This window comes from Punica granatum, chromosome 8 (assembly GCF_007655135.1).
Source record: "Punica granatum isolate Tunisia-2019 chromosome 8, ASM765513v2, whole genome shotgun sequence".
Taxonomy (NCBI): Eukaryota; Viridiplantae; Streptophyta; class Magnoliopsida; order Myrtales; family Lythraceae; genus Punica; species Punica granatum.
In genome coordinates this window covers 10,555,712-10,569,637 of record NC_045134.1, presented here as the reverse complement: position 1 = coordinate 10,569,637, position 13,926 = coordinate 10,555,712, and the positions used below count along the sequence as shown (strand labels likewise).

At 38.1% G+C, this 13,926-nt stretch overlaps 1 protein-coding gene across 1 annotated transcript; it reads left to right on the top strand.

Annotated features, from left to right (window-relative positions):
- Positions 1-6,493: 6,493 nt before the first annotated feature.
- On the top strand, positions 6,494-12,645 carry LOC116188316 (pentatricopeptide repeat-containing protein At2g34400). Its single transcript, XM_031517588.1, has 5 exons — positions 6,494-6,910; positions 7,098-8,163; positions 8,331-9,614; positions 9,992-10,155; positions 12,272-12,645. The coding sequence occupies exons 2-3, from the start codon at positions 7,271-7,273 to the stop codon at positions 9,298-9,300; spliced, it is 1,863 nt and encodes a 620-aa protein (XP_031373448.1). The 5' UTR covers positions 6,494-6,910; positions 7,098-7,270; the 3' UTR covers positions 9,301-9,614; positions 9,992-10,155; positions 12,272-12,645.
- Positions 12,646-13,926: the final 1,281 nt, after the last annotated feature.

Here is a 13,926-nt window from a genome sequence, read left to right as displayed (position 1 = left end):
CTTTATTATACTTTTCTTATATATTATTACAATTGATTTTTTAAAACTAAATTCTCTCAACTATTCAAAACTTTTTCTTTAATTTCAATACTTTTTTCTCAATTCAACAATACAATCATTACTTTTTTTTATTTTCTTCTTCAAATTCTCTCACATACTTTTTTTAACTATTTTTGGTTTCATCTCCTCAAATCAAACTAAATCAAACTAAATCAAATTAAATCAAACTTAACTTCGTTGTAAAAAACAATGTAAAATACGTAAGCATATATTATTGGGTTGTTTATGATGATGACAATTCTTGAAGAACCATTTCACTATATATCATACCAGTATATACCCAAATAATCGAGGATTCGGCTCATCAACCGCTTGAGTAAGCAAAAAGCGAGCCGCAGGGCTGCTACGACCCGAAATGCTTGATTCGACCTAAAAAATGACCACATTGGAAGTATGAGCATGTAAGAACACTAAAGAAAAGCGTCTATACCGATGCTTTTTGGCTGATACACTAAAAGTGCCAGGAAAAGTATTCTTATGGCAATGCATTGTTGTGTTTGGCAACGCATTTTAGTGTGTCAGCTCATGAACCGCTCATGCCAACACATATTGTGTTAGGAGAGGATACATTTTTGCCCGGCACATCTATTGCATTGGCAAAGCTTTGTCTTTGTCGACACATATTGCTCTTGCCGACACAAGTTTTTGCATCGCTATATAGTACAGTTTTGACTGACGCACTAATTGTGTCGGGAGAGGTGAAGTTTAGGCCTTAAAATGAGAATTTTGAAATTTCAAACTCTTATGCTGCGTTTGGATTCAAAGTGAGATTTTAAAATCAGATTTTGATTTTGAAAAAAAGTGGTATAAATGGTTATGTATGGGGCCCACCCTTTGACTTTGTATGAGTTATGTGATTTTAATTTTGAAAAAGAGTGATATAAATGGGGCTCACCCTTTGACTTTATATGAGTTATTTTGTTTTGTTGTGGGTAAAATTAAGTTAAAGCAAGATTTTAAAATCTCACTTTGAATTCAAATGGAGTATTAAATTTCAAGACCCATTTTAATAAACTTACCATTTCCCCTTCTCTCTTTAAAACCTAGCTCTCTCTGTTTGTTTCCTTCAGCGTTAGCCCTGCTCACCGGCTCCGCTGCTATATGTTCACCCCACCCTCAAATTTCACCTACTGCCCCCAGACCTCGCCATCGCGCTGCTCTCACGTCTCACCGGCCATAGCTCCCTACCACCTTTACTATGGGCCTCTCCAAAGTGAGCCGAGCCCATAAGCACATCTCTGGGAGCCCAGTCGGTCTCCCTTCAAAGCTCATCAATCGTATCATGTTTCCATATTTCGCTTTAACTATTTAGCATTCTCATCCCTTGTCTTTCACAAGCAATGCTTTAACCAAAACTCCGATCCGTTATTGCCCGCCAATTTTCTACTCAAATCCAAGAATGCCCAACCGAAACTCTGCTCTCTATCGTTAGGAGATGCAAGTCCTCGAGAACGGTCTAACGGATCTACGTCCAAATGCTCGTAAAAATGGTAGAGAAGCCCAACTTCCTCATCCCAAAGCTCGTAGAGCTCAAAGACATGCCTTACGCTTATCTCATTTTCTCTTAAATCCTGAGCCCCAACAACTATGCTTTTAACATCATGATTTGCAGGATCACCACCACGTGGCACAAGTACAGTTTGGCTCTCGAGTTCTATTATGAAATGAAGTTTTTAGTCCTAAGATCAAATTAGTTCACACCTATTTGTTTTCATTTATTGCGCTAAACCCATGAAGCTGAGCCATGGGAGGGCTGCCCATGGCTCCGTGTTTAGACTCAAGTTGAACACAAATGATCACGTTGCCCACTCTCTAATAATGATGTACTAGAGGTGCGACAAACTTTTACATGCACTTAAGTTATTTGATGAAATTGATGTGAGGGACTTGGTTTTGTGGAATTCAATGATTTCAGGATATGCAAAAACGAGCTGGGTCGGGATGCAGTCCAACTATTTAGGGAGATGAGGGATGCAGGGTTTATGCCTAACGGAATGACCGTTATGAGCACTCTTGTAACGTGTGAAGACTTACACTATATTTGGTTTAGGGAAAAGGAGGGGAGGGGAAGTGTACACTTTCCTTTTATTTGGATAGGTTAACTCTAGGAAATGGGAGATAGATGGAATAAAACATAATCCTTTCATCACCCTTCCCTTATTAAGTTTATAATTCCCCCAAATTGGGAGGATTTGTAGGAAAAATGGAACAATTAAAATATTATAAACTTAAAAAGACTTGTTTACACTTGTTTAACATAGGGAACTAAATTATAAAGAGGGACACACTAGTCAGTTGATCCAATAAACTTTCATTCCTCTTCCTTTCCGTCTTTTATTAATCTATCTAAACAATGAATATTTAATCCTTCCATTTACCTCGTCTTTCCTCCCCCTCCATGTCCCTTGCAAACTGATATCCAAACAAAATGTAACGGATTTGAGCACGAGAAGATAGATTGAGGGGTAAGTCTTGGAGAATGAGATGAAAATCAACTCATTTGTGGGTTCTGCTCTAATTGACATGCATGGGAAGTGTAGTGATTTAGCTTAAGCAAAAAGGATCTTTGACGAGATGGAATCATTTGGAATTCGATGTTCACATGATAATATTGTTGCTCATACTTGATCTTGTGAGCTGCATCAAATAATTTATTATTTACAAATTAACATAAACGTCACGTTGCAGAATATTTTGATTTCCATACAACATTGAGCTTTTGTAGGTTATGTGATATAACACTTATAATTTTAAGTACTTTTACCCATCCATGATAGGTATGCTCAAAATAGTATGAGAGATGAAGCAATCACGTTGTTCAATGGCATGGAAGAGGCATGTGTAAACTCGAGCAAAATTACATTGACTCTGGTCTTGTCTTCATGTGCCTTAGTATGAGCCCTTGCTTTGGGGAAATGTGTCCATAAGTATGTATCAAGCTGTGATATAAATGATGAAATATACATAGGCATAGCCTCAATTGATATGTATGCGAAGTACTGAAGTTTAGATGATGCCCTTAAAATTTTTGAAGAGATACCCTAGAAAAATGACATTTTATTTGAATGCCACGATATCTGCTCTTGCTTCTCATGGTCGAGCAAAGGAGGTTTTAGCGCTATTTAGGCGCATGTTGAAAGAAGGTGTGTCCGTCTTTTCTAATGGCATAACTTTTATCGGAGTGCTCTCAACATGTGTGCATGCTGGTTATCATTTTAAATTAATAGGTGAGTTCGATTTGAAACAAAAAATTGAGCATTTCTCTTCCACGATTGATATATTATCATGTGTTGGACTTCTATATGAAATCAGGGATTTCATAACAAAGATGTCTGAGAAGTCTGATGAAGATGTATTGGGTGTTTTACTTGATGTCAGTAGAAGCTCCATAATGCAAAACTTAGTGATCGGCTTACTCAACTACTTCTGAAGATGGAGCCTTCAAATTCTACAAACTGCATTATCTCTTCAAACCTATATATAGATGTAAAGAGATGGGATGAGTATGGAAGGATGAGGATGTCGATGAGAGATATAGGAATATCTAACTCTTTGTTTCGTTTTACAACTTATTTTTAACTCTAATCCACTTAACTCTACTAATTTTCAATTTAACAATACAATTATTACTTTTTCCTTTTTCTTCAATTTTTTTAACCATTCAATTCAAATTTTTATACTAAATTCTCTCAACTATTCATTACTTTTTTTTACAATTCAACAACATAATAATTACTTTCTCTCAATAATTTATTACTTTTTTACATTTTTTCTCATAATTCAACGACACAATTATTATAACCCAATTAATTTATATATATTCAAAGTTAAAATAGAGTTGCGTTAAAACTCAACTCAAATGCCAAACAAAGCATTGTTACCTAGATGTTGTTGGATAAAGATAGGGAGTCTGCTCCATAAATTTCATGCTGGTGACCCCTTACCTGACAATATTGTGGAGATTTATGTAGTTCTGGTTGACAATATGGGGGGAAGGTCATGTCTCAAATATTCAGTATTTATATAAGTGGAAAGTAAAGGAATTTTACTATCAATGAATAATAAATAGCCAAATTTTAACATAATCATGTTGTTGATATTTAGTGATTCTTGTGCTATTCTTGTAATGTGTTAAACATTGTGTATAAGATGATTCAATTCTAAAGGCAATTATATAGCCTTCTAATACTAATTTTAAGCTCATTAACTATTAAAAATGATGCTTTCATTTTCCCTCTTTTGAAAAATATGTAAGTAGCTCTTAAATAATACATTTTTCCATTGAAATTTGTTTGGTGGGGGGAGTTCCATTTCGCTAACGTGGCGCAAAATGGGGCTTGCATTTGAGCCCATTAGAGCTGCTCTTAGAATTTTAATATGAACTAAATTACTTAAGCATATATTATGGTTTCTTTTGTGATGATTGATAACTATTCTTGAAAAACCATTTTACATTAGATCGTATCAATATCTACACAAAAACAATTGGGGATTTGGCTCATAAACTACTCTTCAGTAAAGTGAACAATGAGTTGAAGGAGTGCTTCAACTTGAAATGCTTGACTTGACCTCGAAAATGACCGAGTTAGAAGTATGAGCAATAAGAATCAAAAGATATATAAGAGTAATTTGGTCTCTAATGTTTGGATCATCCATCAATTTTGTCCATAAAGTTTTGTAGCCATCAAACTCGTCCTTGAAAATTGATTTCGCCCATCATTTTACTATTGTTTGTCTACTCATGGTGATAGAAAAAGTCCATATTGTTCATGTCAAAATCGCACGACCACTAATCTGCAACACGTGAGAGATTCAAGCGTGGCAGCAAGCGGTTCCAAGATATGAAACGTGCTACTAGCTGGCCCTACCGATTCAAAGCGTTTACTACAACCTAGAGAGTCCATGGGATTGAATCGTGGCTAGGTCTAAATCCAAGTAATGATTCACGCTTTAGAAGATAACACAACTCATGGATTTAGCCGTTTAAGTTCTTCACCAAATTTTCTACTCGAACACGTTACGAGTCTGAAATCGACCAAGCGGCTGTGGAGTCGGCTCAATAGAGTTCGGCCAACGAACTCAGCCTTGGGAGCCGAGCCTAGGATGGGTTGAGCTCACTCGAGCAAGTGAACCCAAATTTGAAACAAGCTTTGGCTAGTGATGTCGAAGGGTGATAGATCCTCATCTTGATGCTCGAAAACTCCAAAGACGATGGTGGTTTTACCAATTAAAGGTAAATGGTACGGAAATTGAATGTTGAGGTATTAAAAGGTGCAATAAACGAAAGTACAAGAAAGGTAAAGTGCGATAAACGAAAGATAGAATGAAAGTACAAGTTTGATTGATTAATGTGCGAAGAGTTACAACGAACTAGACGACACGTATATATAGGCGTGTATATTGAAATCCTAAAGAATATATCTAAATTAGATATGCCACAATATACGATATCGAGATATTATCAAAATAGGAAACTATCTCCTAGCATACCTAAAGATAAAATAACAAAATATATCGAAGATATATCCAACTCAAATATCCGAGATTACACGAGAGCATGAATATTGCTCGTTTGATCACTATGTAAACGACTGCCAAGGGAGATTCTTAGGGCCTGTTTGGTTTTTAAAATTTTTTTAAGTCTACTTCATTTAACTCTACTTATCTTCAATTCAATAACACAATTATTATTTTTCATTTTTTCTTCAAATTTTTTAACAATTCAATTCAATTTTTAATACTAAAATTTCTCAACTATTCATTACTTTTTTACACTTTTAAAACCAAAACTCGGTTCAATTCAATTCTAAAACCAAACACAACCTAAAATATTCTACCGCCTCTGCTCATGCGCGCCGATATACATATGCATATATGTGTAAACCTCCATAATGTGCTCTCCTTGCTAGGCTCCAAGAATTGGGCTGGACATATGAAATCTTGGGCCTTCTTTTTTAACTAAGGCCTTTAACCAAACCGGCCTAGCCCATCATAATTGCGGTATCCCTCTTCAATCTGACCCAATATTTCTCCAAAACCCAGAAAATTGTCGAGATATCACACACATGTCAAGGCTCGGCTATTTTCATAAATTATGGAAAACAAGTGTAACCACATATATTAAAAAAGAAGAAGAAGCAAAACGTCGATATGCTGATTCGATCCTGCTGTCCCCATCCATGGGCAAGCTGATGAAATCAAATCAATTCCCTAGTCCCTAATAATCTTCTTTCTTCCTCTGTATTCTTGATCGAGAAGCAAGTTTTTGATTTGAAGAGCTCCCTTTGTGATGTGGACCGGGCTCAAATTACTAATTATGTACACCGGGCTCGAATTAGGACTGGGCTCAAATGATTATAAAAAGGGCCCAAGCCCATGAGATAAGACGGATAACCATTTCCCGCCTCTCTCCCTCTCTCGCCCTCTCCCTCCCTCGACCTATCAGCTGGAGACAAGACAGCCTCGGCTCCTCCCACCGATAACCCGAAACCAACATCACTGCCGTCTCGCTCTCAGCCTTTTGTTCATCACATTGGACCCCAAAAATGGAGATGCCCAACTCGTCCATGGGAAGTCACCAGGTCGCAAACTCCCGGCAGTAGCAAGAACATCCCCACTCTCTCTCTCTCTATCATCTGATGAGTGACGGTCATCAGTCTGTCGTTTATTTGGTCACAGCCCTCGTCGCCCTTCTGCTCAGTCGCTCGGTCGCCCCAGCGGCTTAGCCTCCTCTGCCTCTGGCGTCTGGTCTGCTCGCCAGTCGCCTCACTCTGTCGGTCTCCCAGCACGCACGCCTCCTCTACCTCTGGTCTGCCTCCTCCATCGGTCTCCCTATCGCCCTCCTCACCAGGTTTCTCTCTCTCTCTCTCTCTCTCTCTCTCTCTCTCTCTCTCTCTCTCTTTCACATTGCTAATTGCTGATGTTAGTTGCCGTTAATAGATGCTGAAAATTGCCCTGCTGAAAATTGCTTGCTGATAATTGATGTTCAATTGCATTGCTGCTCAATTGCTGTGTTACGTATTGTTTGGTTTAAACAGGATGTGTTGAACTCGGATGGATGGACGGATGGATGGATGGATGGAAGGACACTGAACAAAATCTAAGCGGGGCCTTTTCTTTTCTTTGTTAATTCCGGTTAGGTTTAACCGAAGCGATTGAAGCGAATGGACAGCTCTAAGTTACTGTACTCATCGCTTCTCTTTCACAAGCCATGCTTCAACCGAAACTCCAATCCGTTATTACCCGCCAATTTACTACTCAAATCCAAGAACACCCAGCCGAAAGGCTCACGAAAACTCTGCTCTCCATCCTCAAGAGATGCAAATCCTCGAGAACGGTCAAACAGATCCATGCCCAAATGCTCGTTCACTCCATAGAGAAGCCCAACTTCCTCATCCCGAAGCTCGTAGAGGTCAAAGACATGCCCTATGCTTACCTTATTTTCTCCCAAATCCCAAACCCCAATGACTATGCTTTTAACATCATGATTCGCGGGATCACCACCGCGTGGAACAAGTATGGGTTGGCGCTCGAGTTCTACTACGAGATGAAGTCTTTAGGGCTGAGGCCAAATAAGTTCACTTACCCGTTTGTGCTCATTGCTTGTGCTCATCTTGTGGACCTGAGCCATGGGACGGCTGCCCATGGCTCTGTTTTTAGACTTGGGCTGAACACGGATGATCACGTCGCCCACTCTCTGATCACGATGTACGCGAGGTGCGGCGAGCTGTTACATGCACGTAAAGTATTTGATGAAATTGATGAGAGGGACTTGGTTTCGTGGAATTCAATGATTTCAGGGTATGCAAAGATGGGTTGGGCCCGGGATGCAGTCCAGCTGTTTAGGGAGATGAGGGGCGCAGGCTTTGTGCCTAATGAGATGACTATTGTGAGCACTCTTTCGGCGTGTGGGGACTTAGGAGATTTGAGCACAGGAAGATTGATTGAGGTGTTCATCCTGGAGAATGAGATTAAAGTCAACTCATTCGTGGGTTCTGCTCTGATTGACATGTATGGGAAGTGCGGGGATTTAGCTTCTGCAACGAAGATCTTTGATGGGATGGAGAAGAAGGATGCAGTTACTTGGAATGCGATGATCACGGGGTAATGCTCTTGCTCTTACTTGATTATGTGATTTGTGTCAAATCATTTGTGTTTTACACATTAACACAAACGACATGGTGCATAATTTTGTTTATTTCCATGCAATATTGAGCCTCTGTAGGTTATGTGATATAGCACTCATAATTTTAACTGCTACTCCATGACAGATATGCTCAAAATGGTATGGCGGATGAAGCAATCGCGCTGTTCAATAGCATGAAAGAGGCAGGTGTAGACCCGAACAAAATTACATTGACTTTGGTCTTGTCTTCATGTGCATCAGTTGGAGCACTTGACCTGGGAAAATGGGTTGACAACTATGTATTAAGCTGTGGCATAAAGGATGATATATACATAGGGACTGCCTTAATTGATATGTATGCGAAGTGTGGGTGTTTAAATGATGCTCTGAATGTTTTTGAAGAGATGCCCAAGAAAAATGACGTGTCTTGGAATGCCATGATATCTGCTCTTGCTTCTCATGGTCGAGCAAAGGAGGCTTTAGCGCTATTTAGGCGCATGTTGAAGGAGGGTGGGTCCGTCTTTCCTAATGACATAACATTTGTCGGAGTACTCTCAGCATGTGTGCATGCTGGTTTGGTAGATCAGGGTCGCTACCTTTTTAAATTGATGGGTGAGTTTGGTTTGGAACCAAAAATTGAGCATTTCTCGTGCATGGTTGATCTGTTATCACGTGCTGGACTTCTATATGAAGCCTGGGATTTTATAACAAAAATGCCCGGGAAGCCTGATGAAGTTGTGTTGGGGGCTTTACTTGGTGCCTGCCAGAAGTGCCGAAATGCAGAAATTGGTGAACGGGTTACGCAGCTACTTCTGGAGATGGAGCCTTCAAATTCTGCAAACTACGTTATCTCTTCAAAACTATATGCAGATATAAAGAGATGGGACGAGTCCGCAAGGATGAGGATGCTGATGAGAGATAAGGGAGTAGCTAAGGTCCCTGGCTGTAGTTGGATAGAGATAGAGAGTCTTCTCCATGAATTTCATGCTGGTGATCCCTTACCTGACAGTGTTGTGGAGATTTACGTTGTTTTGGTCGATGAAATGAGGAGGGAAGGTTATGTGCCAAATGTTCAGTATTTCATACAAGCGGAGAGAATTAATGGAGGATTTTGACAGTCAACAATTAAACAAATAGCTAGATCTTAACATAATCAGGTTGATAATATTTGGTGAAATTTGTGCTATTCTTGCGGTGTACTATACATTGTGTATGAGCTGATTCATTGTTAAAAGGCAAATTTGTCCCTTTCTACTCACTAGTTTTAAGCTACTAACTACTAAAAATGATGCTCTCTCTTTTCCCTTTTGCAAATAATATATTGTAAGCAGCTCTTCTTGGATCATATATTTTCTATAGAATGCCACATGCATAATTTCCGGACGCAGGATGGCGAACGAATTGCAATCCAAAAGAGTCCCTGACAAAGGTACATTGTTGTTTCTGCTAAAGTTGGATTTTCTTTAGCTAGAAGGGTGCTAAAATTGGTTTTTCACCGTCAAGTTGAACAGCACAAGGCTAACGGTGTTTAAGTATGACCACATTTAATCCTCGAGTTAAAATCATCAAAATCTCTATTGTCGTGGCAAATAATAGACATCTTAAGGCGAATGGTTTCAGTACTTGAACTCGTATCTGAAGACTAATACCTGTCATAAAACAAGAAAACTACAGAAAGCATTTCTAGTATCTCAGATTTGGTTGTCCTGTAATAGTTGGTCCTTATTCTTGGTGATGATAGTTTACCCATTTTTTTTTAATGCTTTCCTTACAGCACAGTTTTAATTCTTTTGATGTGCTTAGCAGATGGAATGTTTTGTCTTCCGGAGCCATTTGCATTTGTAGAAGCAATTGAAGCTTGCGACTCTATACTTAAAGATGTTGCATTATTATCTCAAGTTCTTGGGCATGTTACTCCTCTTAGGCAAAATCTACCTCATGAAACCTCACCATGCGAACAACCAAACAAGGTGATTTCTTGTTTTCATTTTACTCTTCATATATCACTGTTGTAATCCTATTTCCTTCAATTAACTATTAACATTCTAAATTATGGCTATTTCAGCACACTAACAGAATAAAATTGTCGTGAGCAGATCGCATAAATAAGTATGTGCTGCATCCATTGTAATGAAAGGGCATATTGAGGGGTTGAGAGAATAACTGACTTATACCGTTGGAATGTGTCTCTGATGTCCTCTGATAAGATTGAATACCTAAAACACCGGTCAGATGCTTAGTGTCCCAAGAACATAATAGCAAAGGGTCAAAACCACTCAACTTGAATTTTAGAGAGACACACAGAGATAGATTCCCTTTTACCAGTCTTTTCAATATTCCTTTCAAAAGTCACTGACATATCTTATAATTCTGATTTTGTCTGGAAATCTTTCGGAAAAAGCTGGCTGTCCAATTCGGTATTTGTTCTCCATTTCCATGCCACTGCTCGTCCCTTTGTGAAAGAACAGAAGGAACAAGCCAAAAAATCTCTTCTTGCATTTCCTAATCCTTTTGGGCTTGCACAACTTCTGCCTATAACTAATTAACAGCCAATGACACTGGTGTTTACCAGTGTGAACAAGGGAAAATTCTAGCATTTTAAGAGCTTAGTTTCTTTTTCTTTGCTTAGTATTTTGGGAGGCGAATATGAAAAGAAAACTAGGCGTTGGAATTAACTTAGGTCTTATAAAAATTACCTAGTAATTGCTACGTCAATCATTGATGCTTATGCCTAACTAAGATTTATAGTAGAGATTAACAGAGCCTTCAAAAACAGAAGTGATGGGCTCAATGTACATCAAACTAAGCAAGATGCATCCTATTCCGAGTGGGATACTGGTAGATATCTTGTTGCATGCATCAGTCATGTTATTGAGCAATGGACCGGACAAGGCAGTTAAGTAGGCTGAGAAAGAGTCGGAACTTATTAAGGTTCTTCTTTCCTTTTAAGTTTGAGCTATCTGGCAAAATGATTGCTTGCTTTGGGAGCCTAAAATGTTGATGAAGAGGTAATTTTGAGGAAGAGGAAAAAGGCAAGTGTTCTTTCACTTATGCTCTTTTTGGTGTCAACTCTGTGGGCAGATCATATTCCAATCATGATCCCCTCATTCTCCGATGCTTTTTTCTCCTCGCTTTTTTCCTGAAAGATTCTATTCCCTCTTTTCCACCAGCCAAAGGTCACACTTTTCCTCCCATAAATAGTGGACCCGGTGCCTTATATTATCAAAGTTTCAGTGAGCATAGGAGGATGTTTATGCGAGGATATGAGAAAGAGGTACCGATGAGATAAGGGCTGTGTGGGAGCACTTACCTCTTTAGGAAAGTAAAATTTGGCATCCGAATAAGAAAAATATGTGGCCATCAGCACTTACTTATGCCCTATATATAGGTGCCAAACTCTGGTGCATAAACATAACATGCATTGAAGCAGAATAAGATAAGAACATGCAAGCCTCGACAAATAGGATAAGCTCGTCCTTTGAGCTTGTTCCCTTAAGCGTATGTCCGGGACTGATCTGGTCTCCAGCTCATACATGAAGAGGTTGAGAGATTGGAATGCAGCCAAGGATGACTTGCCGGCACCAATATAATGCTCGAGGGTTCGGGAAAGTTCCTGCATCAGGGTTATTACCAACAGCTGCTGGGATGTGTGCGTGTCCTGCTTTCCAATCATGCAGGCCCCACAGATCCTTTGGTGGGTATGCTGGTGACCCTGTTTCAGGAACGAAAGCATCGAGCCGGCAAGTTGTTCTTGGCTACATTTGTCTCTCTTCTTCTCATGCGTGGCTCGATAGACCCATCTTAGCGGAAACATAAATTATGCTTGGGACCAATTGCTTTTAGACTCAAATTCTATGCTTTTCTTGCTCACTTACGCCTTGAATTCGTTTTTGGATCCATGAAAGAATTACGGACTCAACGTACTTCTTGTATGGTGATCTTTTACTATTCATCTACCAAATATGATTCTCTCCTGTCATTCAGAAACTTACATATTTGTAAACCATAGAGCTTTTGTCATATCTTTCTGAAGAAGTGGATCCACGGATTTGCTCGAATGCTAATTTTATCTTTCACCCATTTCAGGGTTATAATGGTTCATGCAGAAGACGCACATGCAGTTGCTTAGTTGCCTGTGGCGTACTGCATTCCGTAAAAGCACATTGCAAAATATATTGTGATGGCCTGATTCTTTTGCTGTATCAGAGCTTGGGAAGTCCTGGACAGCTGATAGTCCGACTGATAAATCCGACTCGTTAATGATCTGAACCTGCAGTGACAGCATTCGATTAATGTGCACAGGATTCCGCATTTTGTCAAATTCTCTTTACCTTTGTAGTTCTATCTCTCATCCAATTCCAATGTAACTCAAATGTGGAGATCTAATAGTGTGTGTGGTTTTAAATTTGAATTGAGTTGAATTTTGATTTTAATTGGTTTGTAATGATTGTAATATTAAATTATGAGAAAAAGTGTGAAAAAAGTAACGAATAGTTGAAAAAAAGTATTTGATTGTATTACTGAAAAATGGAAAAATAATGAATAGTTGAGAGAATTTATTATTAAAAATTGAATTGAATTGTTAAAAAAAATTGAAGAAAAATGGAAAAATAATGATTGTATTGTTGACTTTTATTGTGTATTGAGTAGAGTTAAAGTTAAAGTTAAAATCTTAAAATCAGATTGCGAAATCAAACGGGCTGTTAATCATTACTTTTTTATTTTTCTTCAATTTTTTTAACTATTCAATTCAATTTTTAATAATAAAATTTTCTCAACTATTCATTACTTTTTTCACAATTCAGCGATACAATCAATACTTTTTTTCACCTATTCAATATTTTTCTCATAATTCAACATCACAATCATTACAAACCAATTAAAATCAAAACTCAACTCAACTCTAAAATCAAACACACTAAGGGTGTGTTTGTTTTTTAAAAAATTTTCAATTCAACTCAACTCCACTTATCTTCAATTCAACAACACAATCATTATTTTTTTTTAATTTTTTTAATTTTTTTAATCATTCAATTCAATTTTTAATATTAAATTATCTCAACTATTAATTACATTTTCACAATTCAATAATACAATCATTACTTAATCATTACTTTCTCTCGCCTATTCATTACTTTTTCACACTTTTTCTCATAATTCAACAATACAATCATTACAAACCAATTAAAAACCAAAACTCAATTCAACTCTAAAATCAAAATCAAACAGACGACATATTTGGGTTCTCCCTCTTTAGGTTTCAGCTTTTCTTTTCCAATACAGTGGTAGATCGCGTTCGAATAATAGACCGCTCACACGATAGCCTTCTAGCGATAAGGAAAACAAGTACATATAATATCCATATGTATATGTACACACACCTAAAATGGATAAATAAAATGAATAAGAATAATTCCTTATTTCAAATAATGATTCACTGCAGGTAGAGGTACCTGCCATACTATATATGCTCGAGTTTAGTCCGGACGGTTTCCACATAGCCTCCTTATGAACGATGGTTAATTGTACATCTGTTTGAAGGGTTGTCTTCCCTTCTGTGTACCATTGCGAATATGCTAAATGTATGCATGTGTGATGCGGTAGAAGACGTGGCAAATCGGTACCTCGAGAAAAACATGATTGTCAAACTTCGGAGCACAACTCACTGTCTTTGGTTGTGAAAAGACAAGATTTAGGTCGAATTCCATCGTTTAGGGCCTCAAACGGGCATTTTTATATTA

Bases quoted from the DNA above. Each gene is read 5' to 3' on its own strand.
- LOC116188316 (XM_031517588.1), top strand. From the start codon at position 7,271: ATGCTTCAACCGAAACTCCAATCCGTTATTACCCGCCAATTTACTACT. The intron at 8,164-8,330 runs GTAATGCTCTTG...ACTCCATGACAG, and splicing joins TGGAATGCGATGATCACGGG to ATATGCTCAAAATGGTATGG.